Source organism: Lissotriton helveticus, chromosome 11 (assembly GCF_964261635.1).
Source record: "Lissotriton helveticus chromosome 11, aLisHel1.1, whole genome shotgun sequence".
Taxonomy (NCBI): domain Eukaryota; kingdom Metazoa; phylum Chordata; class Amphibia; order Caudata; family Salamandridae; genus Lissotriton; species Lissotriton helveticus.
Window position 1 is genome coordinate 123,649,939 of NC_136072.1, and position 25,593 is coordinate 123,675,531.

The following is a 25,593-nucleotide window of genomic DNA, read 5'->3' on the forward strand; positions in this document are numbered from 1 at the left end:
CTCCGCTGCAGTCACAAAATGGCGTCCTCACTCCAGTACATGATATCCCAGCGGTCTAGCGCCAGCACCGCCAGTCTCCACCGCTGGGCAGTGAGAGGCTTTCCCAGCAGCTACAGTCAGCCCCCGCTCCTTCGTTGCCAGCCTTCTCTGCACCGTCTCAATTGGGACCAGACCGCCCCACAGGAAAGGGCCCCCCTGTGCGCTTCTCGTCACCTCCGCAGCCCGATTCGGCTGCCGGGGGGGGGAGGAATAGAAGGGGGGGGACCGTCAACATTCAGGACCCCCCGCCACCTGATCCTCCACCACGGCCCGACACGGCCGTCGACCCAAGCGATACCCCCTCCAGCCCTCGCACGACCCGCCGAGGACTCAATGCACCGCAGTCAGGGGCCCACAGACGTCCCGCAGCCCGGAGCACGGCAAGGTGGTTCACAGTCCGGTGGGCTCCAAATGCCCCACCACCGACAGATAGCAGCTCCCCACTCACCCCAGTGACACAGTGTCTCGTCCTGATTCCGCCAGATAGGAGGGGGGGGGGGGGGGGGGGGGGGGGGGGAAGAGCGGCGCCAAAAGACCGCCTTCCACGGTAGCTCCGTCGGATGCTAGGGGCTCCGCCCGAGCCCGCCTGCCAATTGTCCCTTCAGCTCGCCACGGCCAGGGGCCGACGCTCCCACAAGGCCTCAACTGGCCTCCGCGACGCAAAAATCCAGGTCCCGGCTCTTACAGTTGTACAGGCCTCACTGCCCGGAGCCCAGCACCCCCGCCCCACTCGGGGTCATCTCCTTCAGCTGGCCTGCCACGCGACGCAGCACCGGGCTCCCACACACCGGATCCGCCTCTCTTGAGTCAGCTGGTCTCACCGCTCTCGAGTCAGGGGCAGCGCCTCCGCCGGGGCCCTCACGTCAGCCGGGGCCGCCAAAATCGAGGTCCTGGCTCCAAAGGATCACGTAGGCCGCGCCGCGTGGAGCTCCGGATCACCGCTCCCAGCTCTCGCCAGCCTCTCAAAATTGCCGTGGAGCACCGCTCTAATCCCCCAAGTAGGAGGCTCGTCGTTGGGGCTTTTGGGGATGGGGGAAAGAAGGATTGATGCAGGATTTCAGATCGGCGGGACGGAGCAGTTCTAAGCCACGTCCGCCATGCTGTCGCGCTAAGCCACGCCCCAGAAATACGCTTTTAACAGTTGTTTTTTTATTGCATTGTACTCCAAGCCGGTAGGAGGAATTTTGTTAAATGGAATCTCCCAGATAACCATAGACAGAAAGGGTTTTGGTGTTGGTGCCTTACTCAAACAAACCATGAGGATAGATACGGATTGTGATCATCCTTATTAGGCCCTCTAAAGAGGGAGTTTAAACGGTTTTGACATCTGTAATGCTGCGCATATTTGTAATTTTATAACTGTGTACCTGATAGTTGATTGTGGGAAAGAATATACTCCGTGCAGTAGGTCTGAGCTGGTTATGACAACAAGCTAGTGAAAAAGCCTAAAGCCATAGCTGGTTCAAAGGGAAAAGGTATAAAAATGCCATTGTTCTAAGATGTTTTTATAAAAGTTATACTGAGGGCAAGAGGCCTTATTTATTTGTTATGGAACACATATGTTAACCTCTTCCATGCTCATGACGAGCTGAGCTCGTCAGGTGGCACGGTTGAGCTGCACTCATGACGAGCTGAGCTCGTCATGACCGTTGGAACGTTCACACGCGGGGATAATTTCCCCGCTGTGCAGAACGTTCCAAAACGGGTGTGGTTGTGACGAGCTCCGCTTGTCATGAGTGCAGCTGCGCTGTGCCTCGTCACAAGCACAGCGATGCCGCGCGCGGCCACCCTCACCCCCCGCACAGCGGGGGGAAAAACACCACGCAGCGAAGGGGTTAAAGCTAATGAACCTTTAAGAGTGGATTGTTACTGCGCCTTTTTAAACCTGCAGACATGTATTTTGTTATATGAAATCTCAACTGTTACTTTGGAGGCAAAGATTTTGGTGTTGATTATCTCCTCTGAGACTAGGGGATACAAGATTTGCACTGTAATATTTCTTGCTAGAATCTCTTTGAAGGGTCTGATAGGCTTGTCTGCCACGATTATATATATCTCCCAAGAGGAATCTCACCAGAGACTGACAAGCCACACTGATAAGCAGATTGAAGGTATTTATTCAGTTGGCAACAAAATAATGCGTTTCGACCACAGCCGTGGTCTTGGTCATAATATATATCCATCCTACTCGTGGTCACCAGTGGGTAGTTATAGTTAGGTCAGCATTGTAATAGGGAATGCCTTTTTTTGTTTTGTGAAGCCGTTTAACAAATCTTCATGAAACCTTCCAAAACATTTCAATTTTTTTGCCTCGTTTGTCCATGGAAAATTTGGAGAGATATGTCAAGCGGACACCAAGAAAAAGGGGGCGGGGCCAAAATGCAAAATCCCCATGCATGTTCCATACACTTTTTTTTGGCAGTACTACCGTAAAAACTGTTGAATGCAATTACACCAAATTTGACAGAAAAATTCAGTGTTTAGAATACTAAAAGAGTGACCTGGTTAATTTCATTAAATACCAAACAGACTCTAGATGCTTTGCTCTAAGCACTCTATAGTTTTGACAACTGATATTGGAAACAGAGTTCCTTGACGTAGAAAAGGAATACAACTATGTTTGGTCTAATGTGACACTGAAACAAAGCAAAAGAAATGTTTATTAATTGACAGCCATCAGGAAATGGCACATGCCCAACTGTGCTGCAGAGCTGGACATTTTTTTGTGCTTTACTCTCCAAAGATGTACATACAGGAACTATGATATCAGAAAAGATGGATGTTCATCTATTCTTTGGAACTTTGTGACTTTCTTTTAACATGCAAACAGTGAGTCTTTTTTACTCTATTTTGTATGATTGCTCCACGAACTGAATGCTGCTTTCTATTTCGATAGCGTTCTGGTTTACTGACTATCCTGCATGCTTTGGTAAAATGGACTATCTGCCTTTGCTACTGTATGTGCAATGGAATTTACAGAAAATATTTTTAATTGATGTTTGATTATGGGTTTTCAAAATAAATTAATTTATTTTTTCTGAACGTTTTGGTATTCATGTAGACACATGTAGTGGCTGAAAAACATTATCCAGGCACCAGGAGCAGTGGTTGCTTGACCTTAAGTTACATCACTCAAAGGTAGATATGGGAGTTTAAGAAGGACACAGTACTAATTCTAAATGTTTTTTCCATGTGATTATTTAGCTTTATGCCTGCAGTTAGATAGATACTGTGTTGTATTTTTATGTAGGATTTTAATGAGATTCTTATGTAATGTTTATGTCAGATGGAACACTCGATATGTATTGATTGAGAGGATTTATTGTTGCGCTGTCCTGTCAATTTCAATTTTTAATCACATGCATTTGTAATACTAATTAAAAAAATTTATTTTTCTATGCATATAGTTTACTGTTTCTGTTGAGTCCTCCACGAAGTATTGCTTGTATTTTTTATAATTGCCTAGGAGAGATTTTTTTCGTATATGTACATTCCCTGTCCTAGGAATTGAACTACTTAGAACTCAGGGGGCCTTTGATAATCACTTGCAGTTGATATATCTACATACAAACATTTACAGCCAAGGGTATATTCATTTTGACGCGTAAAAACTATTAATAAGATGTTTTGTGCAGCATTTCTCTGAATTTTGTTGCTACTGGCAAAGAAGCCATATGGTTCACCTGAAACAAAAATACACTGTAGGGTCTAACCAAGCCAGGAAGGATACAACACTTTACTCCCTGAATGGAGAGAAAGATGGGAAGCTGAGCACCCATACTTCTTTAAGAGACAGGAATCCCATTTTCTTAAGTGTTTATCCCACACATTACCAAGAAATAGTCCATCTATGCGATACATGAACTTGAAGTTCTTCATAGTCAGTGAAGATAACTACTTTACACCCGGCTCCACATACAAAGATCTTTGACAATTATATCCTGAGCCCTACTGATGGAGGACATGCGTACCCTCAACAGAGCTTCCTAATGGTGCAAGAGAGATCTAGCAAACATGCTCACTACGCTTCACTTACAGTACATGACCTACCATTGCTGCGTGCATGGAGTGTTTGTCTGCATCACTGTAAACCGCTACCGACTGCACGCCCATCTTCTTGGCAGTCCTCATCACTCGGCAGGCAATTTCCCCTCTGTTGGCGATGAGGACCTTTTCGATTTTGCTTCTTCCTATTTTAGGAGTAGGTCATAAAAACATCAGTTTGAATAAAATTTAATTTTAAAATTACTCCAGCTTAAGGTCAATACCTCACTGACATATTCTAAACTTTAGATGTAAAGAGTTTTAACAACATATACTTTGGCTGGAAGGTTGACCAATGCAATTTATATCAACATGAGACCAACACAAGATGAAATACACGAGTAAGTGCTCAGTACCTGTGGTCGATGCATAGCTGACCGATTTCTTTCCCCAAATACATTTCCTAAAATAGATAATTTAAAAAAATCACATATTTCTTCGAAATATGAACAGCAACCAAAATCACATCACATAGATTCAGGATTCAAAGCAGTGCACTAGCATTTGCGCTTTTAATTGGGGGGAAAACTAGAAGGTAAGCAAATCACTCTACCACTAAACCTTTTGTACGTTCATGAAGTTTCAACGTATTTAAAGTCTCCGCTATAAAAAGTTTCAGCTGCGTGTTGACCAGACCTATTGTTTCCAATATACATAAATGAGGGCGTTTTGCTTACCTTTGCTCATGCCTGGATGGCTTTGTTGTCTATCTCAGTTTTTCCCCTCCTGGTTTGATGGCTTTCTACCCTATTGCGCTTGTCCCATATAGGAGCATTTAGGTCTCACAGTGTTCTAGTTGGTTATCTTGTATCCTTCCTCTGCTGATATTGTTCGCATTCAGGGAGCTACTTTTTTATTTTCCTTTAGGTGCTCCATGAGAGTGAATGTGATTTCTTGATCGCTCTCTCTCTCTGTGCTGCTCAACCCTTCACTCTGGCCCTGTCCCCCTCACTCTGTGTTGCCCCCCACACCTCTCCCCAGATAGTCTTTGTTTTCCATGTTGTTTCTCATGCCACACCTACAGCTTGCGTTTTCCTCCTATCTACCCGGGCCTGAAAGCAACTGGGGTCAACATTATCATTACACAAGCCTATTCATTGTCAAGGAAAGGCAGCATTGTCTATTATGAAACAAGCATTTGCAATGCAATAGGTCTCGCATTTACGCAAGTTGCGCTATTGGCATTGTAAATGACAATGCCTTGTATTTATTTTTGGATTTTAAAACATAAATAAAAGGCATTGTCATTTACAATGCCAATAGCTTAAACTTGCGTAAATGCGAGACCTACAGCAAAATAGGACCGCAGGAGGACGCACAGAACACACAAACTGCAAAATGGAAAGACACATGCACGCAATAATGACAAGTACATGCTCAGAAGGGCACAGGCACAGATGAGCACAAAATCTGTCACAGCCATCGATAGTCACAGCCGCGCACACAAACACACATGAAGTCAATAACTAATCAATAATTAGTCAATAATAACAAATACTGAGCGCTGACAAGGACACACACAAACACAGTCATAGTCACAGACACACACACAAATACAAGGAAAGTCAATAATGACAAATACTGCGGCTCCACAAGGACACACAAACACAGGCACATAGCCATGATAATCATAGACGCACACACAAAGTCAATAATGACAAATACTAAGCGCTGGCAAGGACACAAACAAACACAGTCATAGTCACCCATAGTCACTGACACAAACACACATGAAGTCAATAATAACAAATACTACCCGCTCACAAGGACCAGCAAACGCAAACACACAAAGCCAATAATGACAAATACTACATGCCCACAAGGGGACACAGAAACACACATGAAGTCAACAATGACAAATTCTATGTGCCTGCAAGGACACACAGAAATACAGACACACATGAATTCACTAATGACAAATCCTACGCACCCACAAGGACACACAAACACAGCCACATAGCAATGGTAATCATAGACGCATACACAAATACAAACCTACGCGATGTAATTAATGACAAATACTACGCGCTCACACGGGCACGCACAAACTAAGTCAATAACGACAAATACTACGTGCTCACAAGTGCACACACAAACACGGCCACTTAGTTCCAGATAGTCACAGGCGCACACAGAAATACATGTGACGTCAATAATGACAAATGCTGCGGGTCCACAAGGAAACACATGAACAGACATGAAGTCAATAAAGAAAAAATGCGTGTCCACAAGGGAACACACAGACGAAGTCAATAACGACAGGTGCTACACGCTCACAAACACAGACACATAGGCATAGCCATCGATAATCATAGATGTACACACAAACAGAAACACGCATGCAGTCAATAATGACAAATACTACGGGCCCGCAGTGGCACACACAGCCACATATACACAATATGACAAATGCAATGCGTTCACATGGGCATAAAGGGACAGGAACACACACAAAAATTCACAATCATCAAAAATCAGACGCACACACGGTAATAGATAATGTGCACTCAAAAGTACATAGACACAGAACGCTGCTCTCACAAACACACAAAGGGGCACAGAACTTGAACACACACCACTATTGCACTCACATAAACACTCTTACCCCATACATGCATATCATCATAGTAATGGACACATTGCAGAATCTCGAACCCCATCAGAAAGCAAAGACATACAAAAGAAACGAAGAACAAACATACATATAAACGTCCACACATGCAAACACACATATGGCAATGCACGCAACCCACACAATTATGAAACCATCCGTATACAGGTACAAACGGAAAAAAGGGCACAAACACTTGTGCACATACATGCCAGCTAAACTCACAAACTGTAGGCGCATGCACACATGGTGATGAAGGGGTAAACAAATATTGGTCCACCCAAACACATGTACACAGTCAAGATCTCACACAAACATGGATACAGAGCCATGCTCACGCGCAAACACGGATACACAGGTATGCTCACGAGCAAACACGATACACAGGAAAGCTCACGCACAAACACGGATATACTCTCATGACCACAAATGCCCAGATTCACTGGCATACTCATGCACAAACATGGTCACAGGCATGCTCACGAGTAAGCGCGGATATGCAGGCATGATCATAATCAAACACGGGTACGCAGGCATGATCACACACAAACACAGGTACACGGGCATGCTCACGCACACACACACCTTTCATAGGCAGACAGCAGCCCGTTTAATGAAACACAAAGGCATATCGATTATTGACTGATTTCCTACGATTGGCCTTGCCTTTGCAAACATTCGAAGGCGCGAGAGTTATCATCAATATATGGAAAACGGCGTGAATTTAAGGCACGCGCAAGTACCCTAAAAATCTGCGTAACGAAAACTATATAAACTCCACACATATTTAATGAATGAAAATGAAGCGCTGCGGTTTGGGAAAGTGAAAGCGGCAAGAAGATTTAAAAGGCTGCAAAAAAAAAAAAAAAAAAAAGTTAGTGCCCGTGATGTGGAAAAAAGAAAACTCCATAAACACCATGAAAATGGAAGAAGCCACACACAGTAGAACACTAGGCAGAACTGTAGCATGAGTTGACCTGATACAATGCCTGGTGTTGGTAAAGCGACAGTGCTCTAAAGATCTAAAAGGCACAAACCCAAAATGAAGCGTCGCGGCTCGGAAAGTAAAATATTAAAAGAGTGAGCGCGCTGTCCCTAGCGGGCGCCGAGCTCCTTAAAGTAATCAAAAAACATACAATTTATAAATACAAGCTGTTGCCATTGCGCGAATAAAGAAACAAAAGAAGTGCCCACCGACTAAAGTAGGAGACCGTGATTGAACATTGCCCCGAAACTGATGTGGCTGTGAATGCAGGGCCTCGGACAGCTGTGCGCACCTAGTGGGCCGTGACATGGGAATACGTTTAGGTGGAAGCGCGGCTCAAGGGCATCAGCAGCTGACCTGCTGCACTGCCAGAGGACTTGGCCGCACACGCAGGACCCAGCAGTGAGTGTGCGGCAGCTGGGCAGGCTGCGGGCGTGAGGGTGGACCGCGTTACGAGACTGCCTGAAGGTCCTGTGTTGCGCTGATGCCGTGCGCAAGCAGAATCTCCAGTCAGGGTTGGCGGGGCCTAAAGGAGACAGGGCGGACACAAACCCCGCTTCCAAAGAACACAGACAGAAATACCAACGACTATAGACCTCGCCAAGGCGAGCAGCGCATGTGCTGCAACGCAGGCGAGACCTAAAAAGCACCCCCTTGCTGTTGCTACCTCAAACCAATGTTAACGAGAATACAATCAGTTGTATGTTTATGTGAGCATTCAACAAGATGTGTACTACTGGTGGCCTCTAGCAGCATATTCTCAGGGACATCAGTGGTCTTAGCTCAATGCTATTTAGGATGACACACAAAAGGTAAGTGTGGGTTTTAATTTAAGAACAGTTTCGCATGGGGCATTGGAAGCACACTTTATTAGGATTACTAAGAGATAAGGACCAGCCACGTTTTTTAATAGAGACAGTTGGATGCAGTGAACAGAATGTCATCTGATCAGCATTTCCAAGGCCCGTTCCTATCATTTGTATGGTGTTTGGTCTGAGGGTGACAGCACCACAGAATCTAGGACGTAACAGGTAGGAGAGATGGAAACATGTCATGGTGAAGGCCCGAAAAAGCACAAAGCATAGTGGCTTTTTTTTTTTTTACATGTTTACATCACACATTTACATTTTGAGGAACATTAGAGTGACTTTCCCCAAAGTCACATGGGTGGCTGATTAAGCTTACTGTGTCTCCTGGACAAACTGAAATACCTGCCCCGTTGCCTTTTCAAATATGAGCGCAGCAAACTGAGTGAGGCATGCAATGTGATGCGGAGTCCCTTGCATTCTTTTTTTGCGCTTCCTACTGACTTTTTATACATTACTGTTTACAGTAAACTGAGAATTGTCGCCATGGGTCATGATGCATTCACATGCACATGTTCACGTGTACAGATGCATCACAACGAACTGCAACCATCCCCGAATTAGATTTTTCTAGGAAACACATTAAGATATTGCCAGCCATGCATGCATGAGTTGTCATGTATGTGTTTACAGGAGTTCTGCAAAAAGCATTGGCAAAGCCAATAGCTCTGGATTTTAAATCAGAGCTCTATTGGCATAGCCAATGCTTGATAATTTTATAATTTGTTTAAAAAACCAAACAAAAGTCCATGAAATGTCTCGATTGCAGATAGTTATTCTTGCCTTTATCCTACAAACTAAACAAGCATTAGCATAGCCAAAAGGTCTGGCCTTTGGGATCTTATAAGTGTTTAACCATGCAGCACATTATCCTGGGTGCTGTGCCAATAGGGATTGAAGGGCTATACAAATCGTATATTGCATAATATATTTATTTAAGGTATTTTAAAAAAAATAGGAAAAGTGTGCCAAAATATTGCATTATTCAGCCCACATTTCCAAAAGTAGGTGTACATCAAAACACTTCTTGAAACCCTGGTGGAAAAAAACCAGTAAACAATCTTAAGTTTGCTGAATTCTGCTCTGTCAGTTTGGGGAGTTCTGGTTGTAGCCTTTACTGTGACATGTAGAAGTTTGGATTTCCCATCTTATGCTGATGGTGTCTGTACAAACACTGCACGGCTACCTGCAGTACCAATCCTAAAAGTCCATGTGGCGTTGAGAGTGGATAGCTGAAGGACTTTTGTTTGCATCTGCTGTGTATAGGCTTGGCTTTGTACTCTTTTCTTGGGGGGAGATAAAGGCTTTCTTCATCACAAGTTTAATTCTGTTTTTTATGAAGCAGCTCAGAAAACATCTGTGGCAGGCAGCAAAATTGACGAAGGCTCGACTAAGACCATTAGCTGAACATTTTCCATCTCATTGCAACTATGCAAATTTTACTTTACTGTAAATATCGTAATACATCACCCTCTGAATATACTGGCAGGAAGACTGGAGCTCAGTGATGTCAATTAAGGCTAGTAATTGATGCTATCTTGCATTTAAAAGAGGTTACATGATGAACATGTGCCTGGACACACTGCATTTGTGAAGTTGTTTTTGTTGCGATTTGAAGATTTTTCCTTGCCCTGGATTATGGGATTTTGCAGGAGTTGAATGCATGTCTTTTGATTGCGTGTTCTTGTAAAATACTTCCAATGGGCTGTAAACTGCAAGAGCTTTGGAGTTTTAACAAACTTATAGTGTGTTATAAGCGTATAAGGAAAGAAACGGTCTGAACAACAGGCGAAGAGGCTACTGACAACTGAAGCTAACACTCAAAATGTGGCGGCTGCATTTTTTTATTTAAAATTGTTATAATCCATAAGAATTTATTTACAGGTTACAGGTTGCTACATAAGTCATATAATGTTTTCAGATGCCTATTATAGTTTGCTAATTCCTATTATTAAGATGGGGCTATTAGCTGGCAGTGAATAAAGAAGAAGTTAAATCAGCCCTGGTCTGGTTCACTTTATAACACTATCCCATCCTCGTCGCCAATGTTATAATGTGAACCAGACCAGGGCTGATTTAACTTCTTCTTTATTCACGGTCTCCACATCACCAGCAGAATAACAGGACACTTCAATTAATTCTCTCCTCAAGATCAGTCTCCCCACTGTCAACATTCTACAGTAGCCTCCAGGGGTCAGGAACGTTCCAAGGAGTAAGAAAGGGAGGGGTGGAGGAAAATACCAAGTACAATATAACCTTCAGGTACAAACTAAATACCTTAACCTGTGTAGAGCCAGCTAATAGCCCCATCTTAATAATATGAATAAGCAAACTATAATAGGCATCTGAATACATTGTGAATATGACTTATGTAGCAACCTGTAACCTGTAAATAAATTCTTATGGATTATAACAGAAATAAATAAACAGACAGGGCAATTGAAGGGGCTCTTGCTTCAGGGAGAATATGGTAAGAACACATTCACTCTTGAACCTTTGTCACCCCTCGCGTTGCTCACCAAAGACATGCCCCAGTGATTAAATGCGGATTTTGTGCACGATTGTCCGCAGACGCCCAACAATCAAGGCTGCTTGGTTTGTTTTAATTACCAGCACAGAATGCCACCAGTCAGCAGCAGGGACGTGGTCGGACAGGGGTGCCCTCGCAGTAGTGTAAACACTGCTGTACATAGTTGCCTGATGGTGGCTCAGACTCGCAGCTAGTTGCAGAGTTTTCCCCAGAGCTTTAAATGGGATGAAAAAACTGGGGAGGGGCTCTCAAAAGGGGCGTGGTCAATGAAATTAAGGGCGTGGCTTAAAAATAGTAAGCTAAAACTCTGTGCTTAGCATAGTGTGCTGCTAGACTTGTATTTTGCGGTTTCTGTCATTGTATCCAGATATATGCTACAACAAGTAACATCATATCTACAATAAGTCAGGACTATTGGCTTGGTCAATAGTTGTTAGTTGCATAAGATAAATATGCAGCAACTGTGGCTTGTATATAATATTGAAAAAGCTTCCACTTAAAGCCCTGGTGACACCACGACAATGTTGCTGCTCCCGAGTTTCAAAAAGAGAAGGGAAATCCAGAGAGAAAATTGCTCTCTTTAAAGGATTCACCTTCCCCTACAACGCTCCCCTGGCATGACGTCATGCCATAACTTCTTCACTAGTGAGAAGTGAGCAGTGGGAGCAGCGCACACCCATGTGCCTGCGGTCACTGCAGTCTGGAAAAAAACAGACCGGCTGTGCCAGGGCACAAAACAGAGCCCGATAGAGACCAGTTACGAACCCCCTTTAAAAAACTGCCGGTGCTCAGACCCAGTGAGACCCGGCCCACTTAAAGCCCTGGTATTCCCTCTTTTCATACTGTTTCCTGCATCTGGTGCTGCTGAAGCTTCCGATTTCTTTGCCTGGGTTGCGAACTCCCATGAACCCGGAAGGTGGGAAGTTGTATTCTCTGACAATATGATGAGGTCGATAAACTTTTTTTCGTGGGGTTGAAAGGCATCTGGGTATTTTTAGAGCGCCTGGTTGCTGCTACCACACAGTTTTGCAGGCAGACTTTGCGCTCGCTGTGCGTATCTTGTCAGGAAAGCTGCCCATTGAAATGAAGAGGTCCTTGTGTGAGTTTACGCGTACGGGAAGCCAAGGATGGGGAGCAGGGGGCTACCTTTGATCTCTTGGAAACGCATCTGAGCAAGTTTACAACGCCCGGGCTGCTGCTGTCACACAGCGTTGCAGGCAGGCTTAGAGCTCAACTGTCCTCTGGAGGGTCGCCTCTGATCTCTTGGTAATGAAATGAAGATCAAAGCTGCCATCACCACTAGAGACACTAAATAAACAAGCAAAGCAAATGAAGCGGCCACAAACCTTTTATCAAGCCAGCGCACAAAGTAAACAAAATACGAACACTGCTCACTACAGAGGCAGGCAAACAATAAAAAGAGTGCTCACAGAGTATAAATAACAGAAAGAGTAAGAGGACATGTAACAGGGGCAGTCCTCATGGGAGGTTACAAAAGTCCAAAAGTAGGGACTATTAACCCATTTCATTCTGAGCACGAACGTTTCCGTTCTCAGCCACAGTGGTAGTGTGCTGAGGACGGAACAATTCAGCCCTCTGCACACAATTAGGAAATCTCTCTGCTATTTGCAGTAGATAAGTTTACTTTTTTTTTCTTCAGCCTATGGAGCTGGGGAAGAGCTTCCAGCCGCCCGAGGCATTTTTTTTCCCTCAATGTAATGACGGGTGCGCGCATGGTGCGCTGACATCATATTGACAGTGAAACTTGAGAAAGCCAATCGGCTCATCTCACTTTCACTGCTTTGGTACTTGCAGAGCTATCTCAGCCCCCGAGCACTGAAACACACACAAGAGGTATATTGTAAAAGGGGAGACTCTCCCCTCTCCAATAGTACCCTTCCCTAGTGGATCCCCGCTTGGAGAGATCGCCACAGGAGGGAGATCCTCAAGCAGGCAACCACCACTAGACACCAGGGAGGATCAAGCAGCCTCTTGGGCAAGGGCCTTTTCACCCTCCAAATTTTTATTGCCATTATCAGTCTTTCTCCCCCCCCCCGGGGGTAGGTGGGTGCAATAGCCCCGATTTCCCCCATGGGGAGGGGCAAAAAGCACAAAAATATACAACAAGCATTAGAAATGCAATAGGTCTCGCAGCATTAGAGTTAGTGCTTTTAGAATTGTTAATGGTTTTTTTTGTAAATCTTTAGCATGAGGTTGAGGGTGAGTGAGGGTGAGTGAGGGTGAGGGTGAGGGGTTGAGGGTGAGTGAGGGTGAGGCTGAGGGTGAGGGTGAGTGAGGGTGGGTGAGGGGTTGAGGGTGAGGGGTTGAGGGTGAGGGGTTGAGGGTGGGTGAGGGGTTGTTCCTGTTGGGCCAGCCCTGCTGCTGGCTGGGGGAGGGCTGGTGAGACTGGTGGAGGGAGTTGATGGAGAAGGGGTCGAGGTGTGAGTATGGGTCTGCCGACTGGGAATACGACAGGGGCTGGTAGGGGGGCGGGAAGTACGGAGGCTGAAAGTCAGACGAGCCAGAATGAGAGAGAGGAGGGGCCGGGCTGTACAGGTGCTGGCTCATGGCCGAAAGGTGAGGTAACCTCGGGTTCCCGTTGCTGCTGCCATCATGTCGGTCCAGAGGAGAGAGGAAAAACACAAGATGTAGGTAATTGAGAAAGAAAAGGGACTCAAAATCCGCGCGCATGCTTCGTATATTCAGTTTTGCGCTTTTCACTTCAATTATCGAGTTTTAAAAAAAAGAAATTATATAGCTATATTTAACAGATTAATCGTAAGTCAAAATCGCTGGGAAAAAATATGCATCAATAAAATCAATTATCCATCTAAAAATGCACTATGGAATGGACTCCTTGCGTTTTTTTAGCGCCGGATACTTCCTATCCAATACCTGCGCACTATTGGAAGTTCGTAGAATAAAGACAGAAACACGATTTGCCCAGGATCACACAATTTTTATGGCGCTGGAAAACATTGTAAAACTCTGGACTCAGGATTGCGTAAACTACAATGTAGCCTTGATCACATGTATGACAGCTCGTTCCATGTGCATTAATGCTCAAACAGTGCTTCTCCAACACAAATGACATCCCCAGCTCACGGTAATCACCACAGGCACGCCACATCAGTCAAACAGAGCACGTACCCGAGATTTAAAGGCATTTGAGCACCAGTTTCCGGGTGAAAAGAATCAATTAATGACAGCGAGATATGTATGAGGAAAAACACATTTGGCAAGCAATGCAATTCAGCGGTGTGCTTTGTATATTAGAAGAAGTACGGGGAAAGCTGCAAAGTGTGTTTTTTTTGTTTTGTTTTTTAGGGGTGAGGGGTCCCACTGCGGAAAAATACATAGATGTTTTTGCAAACGATTGCTGAATTTTAAAACATAGACGGGTTGCCTAAAGCAAAACGTGAGTCACCAGTGGCACAGCCTGTCATCCGAGGGCAAGGCGCTTCCAGTGCGAAGAAAAACAGATTAACATATTTTCTCACAGAAAGAAACTGTGCCGTGATTTTACCGCTCCATGCTTGCTGGAATTACACAAATACTTAATTAAAGATAGTCGCACACATACTGCCGTTACGACGCTTGAAAACGACCGTTTCTAAATTCGTTTTACGCAAGCACCAACCAGCTGACTAACAGCTCCGCGACGAAGAAATCGCAGTTTTGTGCACCCACTGGCGTCCCCGCGTTACACTGTTCATGTGGTTCAAAAGCAGCTGACATAAGCAAAGTTCTGCGTATAGATTCCACCCTGACAAGCACATTTATCAAGTTAATGCAAATTGTTATAGTGCGTGCCAGTTTTTAAGTGCGGCTGCGAGTGAAGTGGGCTTTATGTTAATAAATAAAAGTATTTGCGGCCGTGCACATTCTAGGTATTGCGTGGCTGTGAATATTATAGGTATTGCAAGGCTCTTAATAAAGCGGGCGCCATGTTAATAAATAAAAGTTTTCAGCAGCCATGCATATTATAGGTATTGCAGGGCTGTGAATAAAGCGGGCATCATGTTAATAAAATAAAAGTATTCGGCGACCGTGCACACTGTAGGTATTGCGTGGCTGAGAACATTATAGGTATTCACTCAGCATGGTGCCCTTGTTCACATTGCCCTGAAACTGCGCTTTAGATCTTGTTTAATTTTACATACACAGGCTGATCAAAATTATTTGAATAAACAACTTACCTCTGGTTAACTGTGCAGTTGTGCATTTATTTCATGTAACACAGTTTTAACCAGTCTTTTTTAAAAGCAAATAAACCATTGAAACAGGGCTGTCTACGGGATAACATGATTAGTCTACATCATACAGTGTGTTTGAAATATGCGTTACAGCAGTTTATCTAAGTACTGCCTTGTGAAAAACTAACTACAGAACCACTGAGAGCTTTATATTGTCCAGCATTTAAATCCGGCCGTCATCCATAATGCTTGGTAGCAGGCTCTGCACTCTGATTACAGAACGCCGGTGTCATTAAGTGAGCAAATTAAAGACGTGAATAATTCACTGGTGCGGCTGATTGTTGTGCTGTTTGCACGCAAGATATAAAAGAAGAGAGGGAAGTTGGGCGCGCCAGAGCTGGATGGGGCTAGGAACTTGTTCACTTCACAGGCGAGCATGTACGTCGGGCACAAACTGTGCAACTTCTATTGCCCGGCGGGTGTCTGTATGTTCCAGGCTTACCGGTACTTTTATTGCGTGGTGGAGCGGTGAGGCGCCCGCGAGCGGAGGGAGGAAGTTGGGCAGAGCAGCAAATGCTGCAGAGGGAAGTGTGTATTAAAGAAGCGTTGCAACCTTAAGGGAAAGATTGCATGTGTGCCAAGCGTGGGGGAAGAGAGGGGATTCAATGCGAAGGGCAGGGGAGCTTGAAGGAGCACGCCGCGGCGTATAAAACAAAAGAAAGGAGGCGCCTGCTTCATGCCGGGTGAAACTGCCACGCATTAATGCACACTGCCCGGGCGAAACTGCCACGCATTAATGCACACTGCCTGGGTGATACTGCCACGCATTAATGCACACTGTGAGAGCCATCTCCCTCCCTGGCTTCATTCCCATATGAAGAGAAGCACAGGGGAAGAGCAAATTAAGTTGTGCGAGCCGGCCTAAAAGACAAGACGGAGGGAAGAGAGGGGAGGGGGGAGGAGAAATGCGACACGGCGGGAAGGGGCAGGCAGGATGACTCAGGGGAGGGGGCGGAGCGGGGCAGAGCGGCATGTGGGTGTGAAGAAGCCGGGCCTTTGAAGTGAAGCTAAGCTTCACTTCAAAGGTGTCGGAGGAATGCGGGCGGCTGTGCACGCGCTTTTAAGCTCAATGCACATGCGCATTGAGCTTAAAAGTCACGGGCACTGCAAGGAATCGCCACGATTCCTTGCAAGTTAGATAAAGAGTCGATGAGCCCCTATAGTCTCGCTTGCTCGATGCGCATGCGCATCGACAGGCGAGACCTAAAAAGAACCTCTACCTATATGGATCTGAAGTATGCTATTCGTCATGTATTTTCTTTGACCACTCTTACTTGACCATCGCAAATATTGACATCATTCAAAGAAATGTAATCATTGCTCAATTTATTATTTTTTTATACATAAACTTTTCTATACAAATACAATAACATTCATAAATACATATAACCAAAAAGACTTTTTTAAAGAAAGAATCAGATCCCATTGCACAACTCGCACTCAATCACATGCAATCACCTTCGTACTTACTAACACCCACGCAAAATCACAAATACATCACAAATACACAAAAGCAGCAGAATATGCACCATGTCTCCTCACAATAAGAACCAGTGTACAAAAAATAGTTTTAACTCAAAAAATACAATAGATCACAAATTAATTTGACCGTTAATATGATACCAAAATAGATCCAAATATCATATAAAAAAAAAGGTTTTAAGCATGATAAATCAATTTTCCTAACAAGCCAGAGGGGGAACTAAATTCGAGCACTGACGCGCGTTTCGGTGGAACCCTTTTTTTAGGTCTCGACCTAAAGCACTGCTTTAGCAATGCGTGTTTGTCGAGATTCTAGTAAGCGGTCCGAAAAGTCTACCAAAACGGTGGATTAGACACAGTTCATGTGATTTTTGCGCGTGCACAAACCAGCCACGTGACACACCACCATTTGTCTGTGCCTAGCATCAGACTTCAAAGGCTGTTGCTCCCCCGCCCGCTGCATCAGACTTCAAAGGAATGCGCTTCTCTCCCTATACAGTGTCTTTCCCTGCTCTCGCGTTGGTCTGGCCGTGTCTCGCGTCTCCAGCCCCCTCCTCCCACACAGTGTCTAGGCCCTCCCCAGCCGCCCCTGTGCAGCAGCCACATACCTGGCCCGCGGAGGTTAATAAACTGTGTTATTGCTGACTTCAAAGGAATGCGCTCCCCCGCCCCAGCAATGACGAGAGCTTGTTATTTTATTTACCCATCCCCATCTTGTTCTTCCTTTCCATTACGTCTTTTCCCGCTTCATTGCACGTTGCTTCCTCTTTTTTCAATTATCACCTTACATTTTCTTCATTTTATGTACCCATTTCTTCTCCTGTTTCTAACATTCCTCATCCTCTCACCCTGTCTCTTCCTATCTCTCTTCCTCTTGTTTCTTCAGTGTACACCCCTGCTTTCACTTTTGCCGTCTTGTTGTACAATTACAGAGAATTTTTTTTTTTTTTTTTACACAGGTACTTGCATTGCATTGACGCAGGCAAATTGGTTAGGAGGCATTTTAAATCTATCAAGTTGAGACCCGCATTTCATTTATTTACAATGATTTCTTTTACAGTTTTTTTTTTGCTTCAGTGTACCCCGACTCTACGTGGGGCCTGGCACCATCCTGTGAGCGCGTGACCCAGCACCATCAGTCGGGAAGCAACGGGCACGCCCCGACGGCCCAGCCTGCTCACCCCTTTGTTCAGGATCCTGCTATGCCCCCGCTTCCGCCCCAAACACACTGGTCCAACTGGAGGAATCTTTCCAGAGGCTAACAGGGGTGTCCAAGCCCCCAAAGCGATGGTAATTAATGTTTGTTAAGAAGTCAGCTCCCCTGCTGTAATTTAACTGAACTGCTGATAACATGGGTCACAATTAGTGAATCGAATTATGCGATTCTGCGTCACAGCATTATACTCATAGTTATGGATTTGCAGCACTTGCCACATAATCCATTGCTCAAACAGAACCAAAATTATTAAAAACGCTGTTCCTGTGATGCCGCGCAGTGAGAGGCCCCTTCCCTGCAGTTGCCTCTGCTCAGGCCGTGTTAACATTGTGAAACAAGCACTGGCGTTGCCAATAGGTCTCGCATTAGGAAAGTTTGAGCTATTGGTCTTGTAAATGACATTTTTTTTTTATTTTTTATGTGTTGGTTTTGAAAATAGCTAAATTAATAGCTTTGTCATTTACAATGCCAATAGTTTTAACTTTTCGCAAATGTGACACCTATAGTATTTGTAATGCAACATGTTTGTATTTTCGTGACTTAGATGTATTGATATTACAAATTACAATGGTTTTTAATTGTTTTAAATAATTAATACTTAAATAAAAGTGATTTTAATTTATAATGGCAATAGCTTAAACTTTTGTAAATAACTTTTGTGAAGATTATGTTCAGTGTATTTTATTGTGACGAAAATCCAAGAACAGAAGTGAAATATTAACATCTTTTTGTGACATTTGTAATAAAGCTTGAAACCTTGAGAGAACATATATAAACCAGTTGTTGTTGAATGGTTGCGCAGATTGATGCTGGGGTGGCGCTGAGGGGTGCTGTGGTGGTGCTGAGTGGTGCTGTGGTGATGCTGAGTGGTGCTGCTGAGTGATACTGGTATGGTGCTGAGTGATGCTGAGTGGTGCTGTGGTGCTCCTGAGTGGTGCTGTGGTGGTGCTGAGTGGTGCTGAGTGGTGCTGTGGTGGTGCTGTGGTGGTGCTGAGTGGTGCTGTGGTGGTTCTGAGTGATAATGATTGATGAGTGATAATGTGGTGGTGCTGAGTGGCGCTGCTGAGTGATGCTGTGGTGGCGCTGCTGAGTGATGCTGTGGTGGTGCTGCTGAGTGGTGCTGTGGTGGTGCTGAGTGGTGCTGTGGTGGTGCTGAGTGATAATGTGGTGGTGCTGAGGGGGTGAGATTGTGTGTGAGGGTGAGATTGTGTGTGAGGGTGAGAGGGTGAGTGAGGGTGTGTGAGGGTGGGTGGGTGTAAGAGTGAGGGAGGGTGAGCGTGTGTGAGAGTGGGGTGTGTGAGGGTGAGTGAGGGTGTGTGGGTGAGTGAGGGGGTGTGGGGGTGTGAGGGTGAGGGGGTGAGGGGGTGAGGGTGAGTGAGTATATGTGAGGGTGAGAGAGGGTGAGTGAGGGGGTGTGAGGGTAAGGGTGAGGGGGTATGAAGGTCATAGAACAATCTCCCCTGCAGCATTGTACATATCAATTAATAATAGTGCCTGGCAATGGTCATCCTAGACCCATGATGGAGAAGGAAATGGAGCATCCCGTATGTAGAAGAAAATCGAGCGGAAACCAGAGAAAGAAAGTGACTGGCTCTCCTTGGAAAGAATGAACGCGGGAGATGAGGCGAATGAGTCACAATGTTAGAAGACATAAAACCACATCACTGGTTAGGCAGCTGATTCTAGTACAGAGTCTGCCATGAATAGGATTATACATTTCGATTTCGGGTACCTGAAGATGCACCAGAGCTGCTGATAACCAGCCATGCCCTACAGGGGGAGCCAGCGAGTGGGAGGGAGGGCCTGATCTTCTGGAATGTGTATGTGCTAAGATCGGAGTTGAAGGATTACGATAGCGATGAAGGCGGGAAAAAAAGGAGTTGGGAGGGTATAGAGAGAGAGTTAGCCGGTGCCAGGGTGTAGTGTTCCTATGGACAGGGCATCTGGATGCTCATCTTCATAACCACAATGGAGTGAGTCAGCCAGTCCCACCACACCGGACTAGTGTACAATATAATCATGATAAACTCTGTGTCACAAAATTAAGCACCCGGGCTCTCCTTGTAATGAGCTGCGTTCATACTATAGCCAGGCGTTTATTTTAATTTTCTGTAATGAAGAAAAACACAAAACTAATAGTATTTAATTAACTAATCAGGGGGCATGAAAGTGGCGCTGATTCTAAACAAAGAAATGCAAGCTCAAAGTGAAAGCTGCACCTTTAATAAATAAATAAAGGCACACTGCCATGAATTGTGTTAGTGGCGTTCACCTCTGCTACTCCTTTACATTAGTATTGAAAGCAGCTCAGTGGAGTTACATTTTAAGTCAAGTGTTGCCGTGCAAACTCGGGAAGTAAGAGGGAATGGTGCATGGTGTTTCAAGCTGCTTGCATAGTACTTACTCAAAACTACGGTCTACAAAATAAACCAGCAGGCAAAGAACAACAAGGGAGGAAGGGTGACGAGACGCATGGGGAGCAGCAGCCTTTGATGTGCCGGCCGGCCATGCAGTGAATAATTAGGGGAGGAGAAATGCCGGCCTAAGGCCGATCGCAAAGCAACAGATGGCGGTGGAGTATGACAAAAGGAGAGAAAGCCTGTGAGCTTATGAAGCTACAAACACTACACGATTCACACCACACACAGACAGGGCCTCATTCGATCATACAGAATTAAGACATCTACTTTAAACCATTTATGAGTATTAGGAATCTTGCTCAAAGTTTACTGTATTTTTAGGATTACCCTGATCACAGACTCTTCTTTCGTGGGTTAGACATACTGCTCTACTGGCATTACAAACCCAAGAAAATAACAAAAAGTTACTGTAGTCCACAGACTATTCAGAAAAAGAAAAACATTGTTCTCCTCTTTTCACATTTTTAGACATCAGCGATTCAAAGCAAAGCAATTATCTTATCAAAAATAATGTTGGTTTGCACGGAAAAGAACACATTCATACAAAACCGAAAGTTAGAACATGTTTATCTCTAAGTAGGTGCTTTGACAACTTTACAAATATTTAGACAATCATGGCAAGTGGAAAGTCACACAATATCTGGTTCAGCATTTGGGTCAAATTTTGCAGCAAAAAAAAAAAATTACATAGAGGAAGAGCGCGCCACCTCCTCGCGCCTCCGAAGCAGCCGATCGTGGGCCCGGGCGGAGCAGGTTCATCCTGCATCCGCTTCGGAAGCGCGGCGCGTGCCTCCGGGTGAACCCTGTATAATCAGAGTAGGAAACCCAATCTGTGAGAAAATGGTATCTCTGTGATTTGTTTAAAGCATGGAAAACATGAGTTTTGGAAGCACTCCGGCGCTTATTTCAAAGATAACGCGGTTAGAAGAAATGCGATTCGAAAAATGTCCCATTAAGGTGACCCGAGCTTGTGTTCTGTTGTAAATTTGGTGGTGTAATGAGTAGGCTTGCTCAGGCCGATCTCCCGCGGGATATCAGCTCCTCCACTTTGCGTAAATTAGGCGCGAGAGGCATTTTAGATGTTTATTAGACAATGTTTCAGCGATATATTGTAGGCGACGGATGGGGTGAGGAATGAGTGCGCAAATGTTTTGCAGCTGTTGTTGGAAAGCGGCGGGGAGAATTCCACAGTGTGATACTAACAGGCACTTTGTATTACAGCGAGCAGTTAGCTAAAGCATTACATGCACACGTCATTTCTAGAACAGCTGCCGCGGATAGGGTAAAGCTTGTTTCCAAGAGCGCTAACATGTGGCAGGCTAAGTTAAAGCCAGGCAACAAGTCCTAAGAAAAATAGCGTGGGGGGACAATAAGCTTGTTACTCTTACTATGACGTCATACGACGTGACGTCGAAATCAGTAATATTATGACGTGATAATATCTCTGTTATAATGTGAATAGAGATTATTTTACATACCCAAGTTAATCAAAACAAGGAAAACTATTTAAAAAAACCTCATGTTCTGCTTTTGTATGTTTTCCACATTTCAGCGAGTAATTGACTTCACGAATGGATGAAAGGGACGATGTTTTTGACCAAGGTGTGCAACTCGAGATTACATTTTAAACTGCATGTAGAGAGTAAAAACGTGCTTAGTGTATTATTTTAAAGACAGTCAATCAAATATGCTATTCATGCGTGTTTTCTTTCTTCCCGTTTTCATTGTCCATCTTCCAAGCAAAAAAGCACTGACTGCATGTAGTTCTTTAGGTGTAGAAAGATTGAGGATTTGAAGTTCCATGTTAGTTCGCAGATAAGGCATTCAAAGATAATCCTTCTCTGAGCCTCTCTCACATACAAGCATTGGCGGTCCCTTTCAAGTGAAAGCGGGATGTAATTAGGGGGGAGGAGAAGTCTGGGCAGGCAGGATGACTCAGGGGAGGGGGCGGAGTGGGGAGAGCGGCATGTGGATTGTACAACAGACGGAGGGCATTGCTGTGGGGAGGGGGTGTAGGAGAAATGCACAAGGCGGGCAGGGGAGGGGGCGGAGCGGGGAGAGCGGCATGTGGGTGTTAAGAAGCCGGGCCTTTGAAGTGAAGCTAAGCTTCACTTCAAAAGGTGTCGGAGGAATGCGGCTGACGGTGATTGCGGCTGTGCACGCGCTTTTAAGCTCAATGCACATGCGCATTGAGCTTAAAAGTCACGGGCACTGCAAGGAATCGCCACGATTCCTTGCTGCTTAGTTAAAAGTTGTTTAAGCCGCAATAGGCTCGCAAGCTCGATGCGCATCGACAGGCGAGACCTAAAAAAAAAATAATAATAATAATTTAAAAAAAGTAATGCCGCCACACAACATGCCACATTGTGGTGCATAATTTGTTTTTTGACAGCCCTTTAATTAGTCAGTACACCGCCCTTATCAAATGCGGGCCCTGCTGTAGGCTGGGGGTGGGCCCCGGTCTCACCTGCTCTTCCTTTGGTAGCAGGGGGGTCGCTACACTACAGCGAGCAGTGCATCAGTGCTTCATCGCGCTTTCGGAAAGAGCTGTAATAACTGTATCAAACTGTAGTTACTAGAGTTGGCCAGTCAATCATTGTCTGGCTTACACACTTGCCGGTACCAAGAAACACTGGAAGCCGCTTTATACCTTACCGAGCTCGAGGTAAGCCACATAGCACCACTGTCACGTCCGCGGCCATACCCACAGCTGGCCGGCAGGGGCGCTGTGGGACTGACGCTCTCTCCTCTCTGCCCGCTCCTGACTCTATGGTGAGGGAAGAGTGACTCGGACAGCACGGGGGGGAGGGGGGAACTGCGAGCAGTCAAACTCTACACTCAGCGCCCCAGCCTCCGCCCTACCTCTCTGGCAAGTAAGTGGAGAACCGATCGCTGACGTTCCGGATAGGCATTCAGCGCCTGCGGGGAATCTCGGGTACTGGCTGCACGGGGCTGATGAAGCGAATGACTCAAGTGATGATCCGCCTGACCCCCCCGGCACTGAAGGGTCAGCCGGCCACAGCAGTGTTTCCGGCGTACACCAGAGGGTTGATGACCCACCACCATGAGCCTGGGATGTGAAACACTCTACACCCCAGCTGGGGGAAACATCGCTATAAAAGTTGAACCCCCGGTTTGAAACCTAATTCTAGTAAGAGATCTCTGAAGTACCCCAAGAGCTTCTCCCTAGATAAGTTGTTTCCTTATGGAGGATGCCACCAGCTCTAAGACTGCATTCTCAACGCTATAATCGTCTGTACTGTAAACCCCCGGAAAGGCGCAGGGTACCAAACTCCGTTCACTGGTGCTTCAGCGTGACTGTTCCTTTCAACAACATGCGCACGCGCCTCACGCTAAAAATAAAAAAAAATAAAAAAAGTGTCGGCAAAAGTGAAAGCGTTCCCCTTGCTGGAGCGAGCAGCACCAGGAACGATAATTGCTAACACATGGCACCAAAGTTCGGTCCCGCAAGGGAATTGCCAAACGTGCACGCGTTGCCATTGAAAGCAATGCAACGCGTGCACGTTTTTGGTGCGAAAAGTTAATCGATTCCAAAAGGTCTTTTTCATATGCAGCGTATGTGCACTGAGTAGGCGAGACCTAAAAATGGACCACCTATGCCAGGCAACAAAACAGAGCCTGATAAAGACCCGTTTCGAGGCCTCCTTTAAAAAACTGCCGGCGCTCAGACCCGGACCACTTAAAGCCCTGGTTAAACCTCTGCGTACTTCTCATAAAAGCCAGTGCTATCATCCAAAAAATGGCTTGCATCGCTCACAAGGCAAATCACAAATTCACTCCCCAGTACCCGTTTGCAAAAATTAAGTTATCAGGTGGTTCTAACCCATTATGGGACGCTGAACCTCTGGATCCCTTGACATTTAGAAATGAACGATTATAGCTCAATCCTTCTCAGGGTATACAACCCGAGTCTGGAACTCTTTATCTCAGGGCTAACGTACGTACAACAACCTCACTGGCAAACTTTATATCCGAACCGAAAGACTTTCTTTTTGAACAACATTGTATTTAATTTCACCTCTATTTAAACTGGTAGACATAGAATTTGCATTAACTTCTGCCTTGAAGATTATCTCTCAACCATTCGATATTGCAGATCACGTTCCTGAGCATGGTATATCTTGCATTGACATTCTTATTTAAGACTTTTCTTATTTTTTCCTTTCTTAAGTAATGTTCTATATCTCATGTGCAAGCAAGTTAGCACTTGTCCATACTATAGAAAACTGAATAAAAATAAACGTGTGTTCCAGCACAAGTGGTAAAGCCGAGCAGTGTGTCACAAATAGGTACAGCCAGGGTCAACCACAGTGACTGTCAGTGACAGGATTCCCGGCAGTCAAGTGCACGTACGCCAGAGCTGCTATGCTGGACTACCCTCCCGAAGCCACAAGCACCATGCCCCGGTCTTGGAAGTCACTTACTGATGCTGCTGTAGCCATACTGTCAGGTTCTGACACTTGCCCCCTTTAAAGAGAACGTTGGCGGTCATCTTTATCTGGCATTCAAGCGCAGTCACGTGACTACACCTCCCACAAGGTAATGATAGCCCAGTTCATTTGCAGCCTGCCTTTGTAGGAGTGAATCTGGCGGCCATCTTGTAAAGGCAAACATAAACTCTATTTGCACGGCATTTGAGATTGTGTGATTAAATTTGCCCAATGTTTTGGAATAGTAGGTGTTAAGTAAGTACAAATTTACTGTTTTTCTAGGTTTTTTAACATTAGTATACAGACATTTAGATCGTAAGTTACATACCTAATCATGTATCTTAATTATAAGGCATAATCGTGATTGATTAATCATATATGTTTGGCACATGCAGATAGGCTTTTGTTGTACTATTACCACGCTTACTTATACTTCCAGAAGGGCTGCACGTGTGCTCCGATTTCAAACTAGAGTGTAACATTCCTGCAATGGCAAAGTAAATCACAGGGGACCGTGAGCGCCACGTTGCTAGAATACTTTTTACAGCATTTGAGATTGAAGGAGGGATGGAGCAAAACAGGGGGTTTCATTTAAGAGTTTTGTTTAGGCAACATTTGATTGAATAATTTGAGGGAACGTTTGTGTTTTAAATAAATGATGGCGTCATATAGACTGATTACATTTTTCGTTTT

General features: G+C 45.0%; 1 protein-coding gene across 1 annotated transcript in view; it reads right to left on the reverse strand.

Moving 5' to 3' along the window:
- The window catches only part of MCCC1 (methylcrotonyl-CoA carboxylase subunit 1), a 97,285-nt gene extending 72,291 nt beyond the window's left edge, over positions 1–24,994 (reverse strand). Inside the window, exons 1-3 of the mRNA XM_078667409.1 lie at positions 24,895–24,994; positions 4,440–4,486; positions 4,090–4,229 (exon numbers count right to left, since the gene is read on the reverse strand). Coding sequence (XP_078523535.1) covers positions 4,090–4,229; positions 4,440–4,486; positions 24,895–24,962 — 255 coding nt within the window. The 5' untranslated portion in view covers positions 24,963–24,994. The remainder of the gene's footprint in view (positions 1–4,089; positions 4,230–4,439; positions 4,487–24,894) is intronic.
- Between the last annotated feature and the right edge of the window lie 599 nt (positions 24,995–25,593).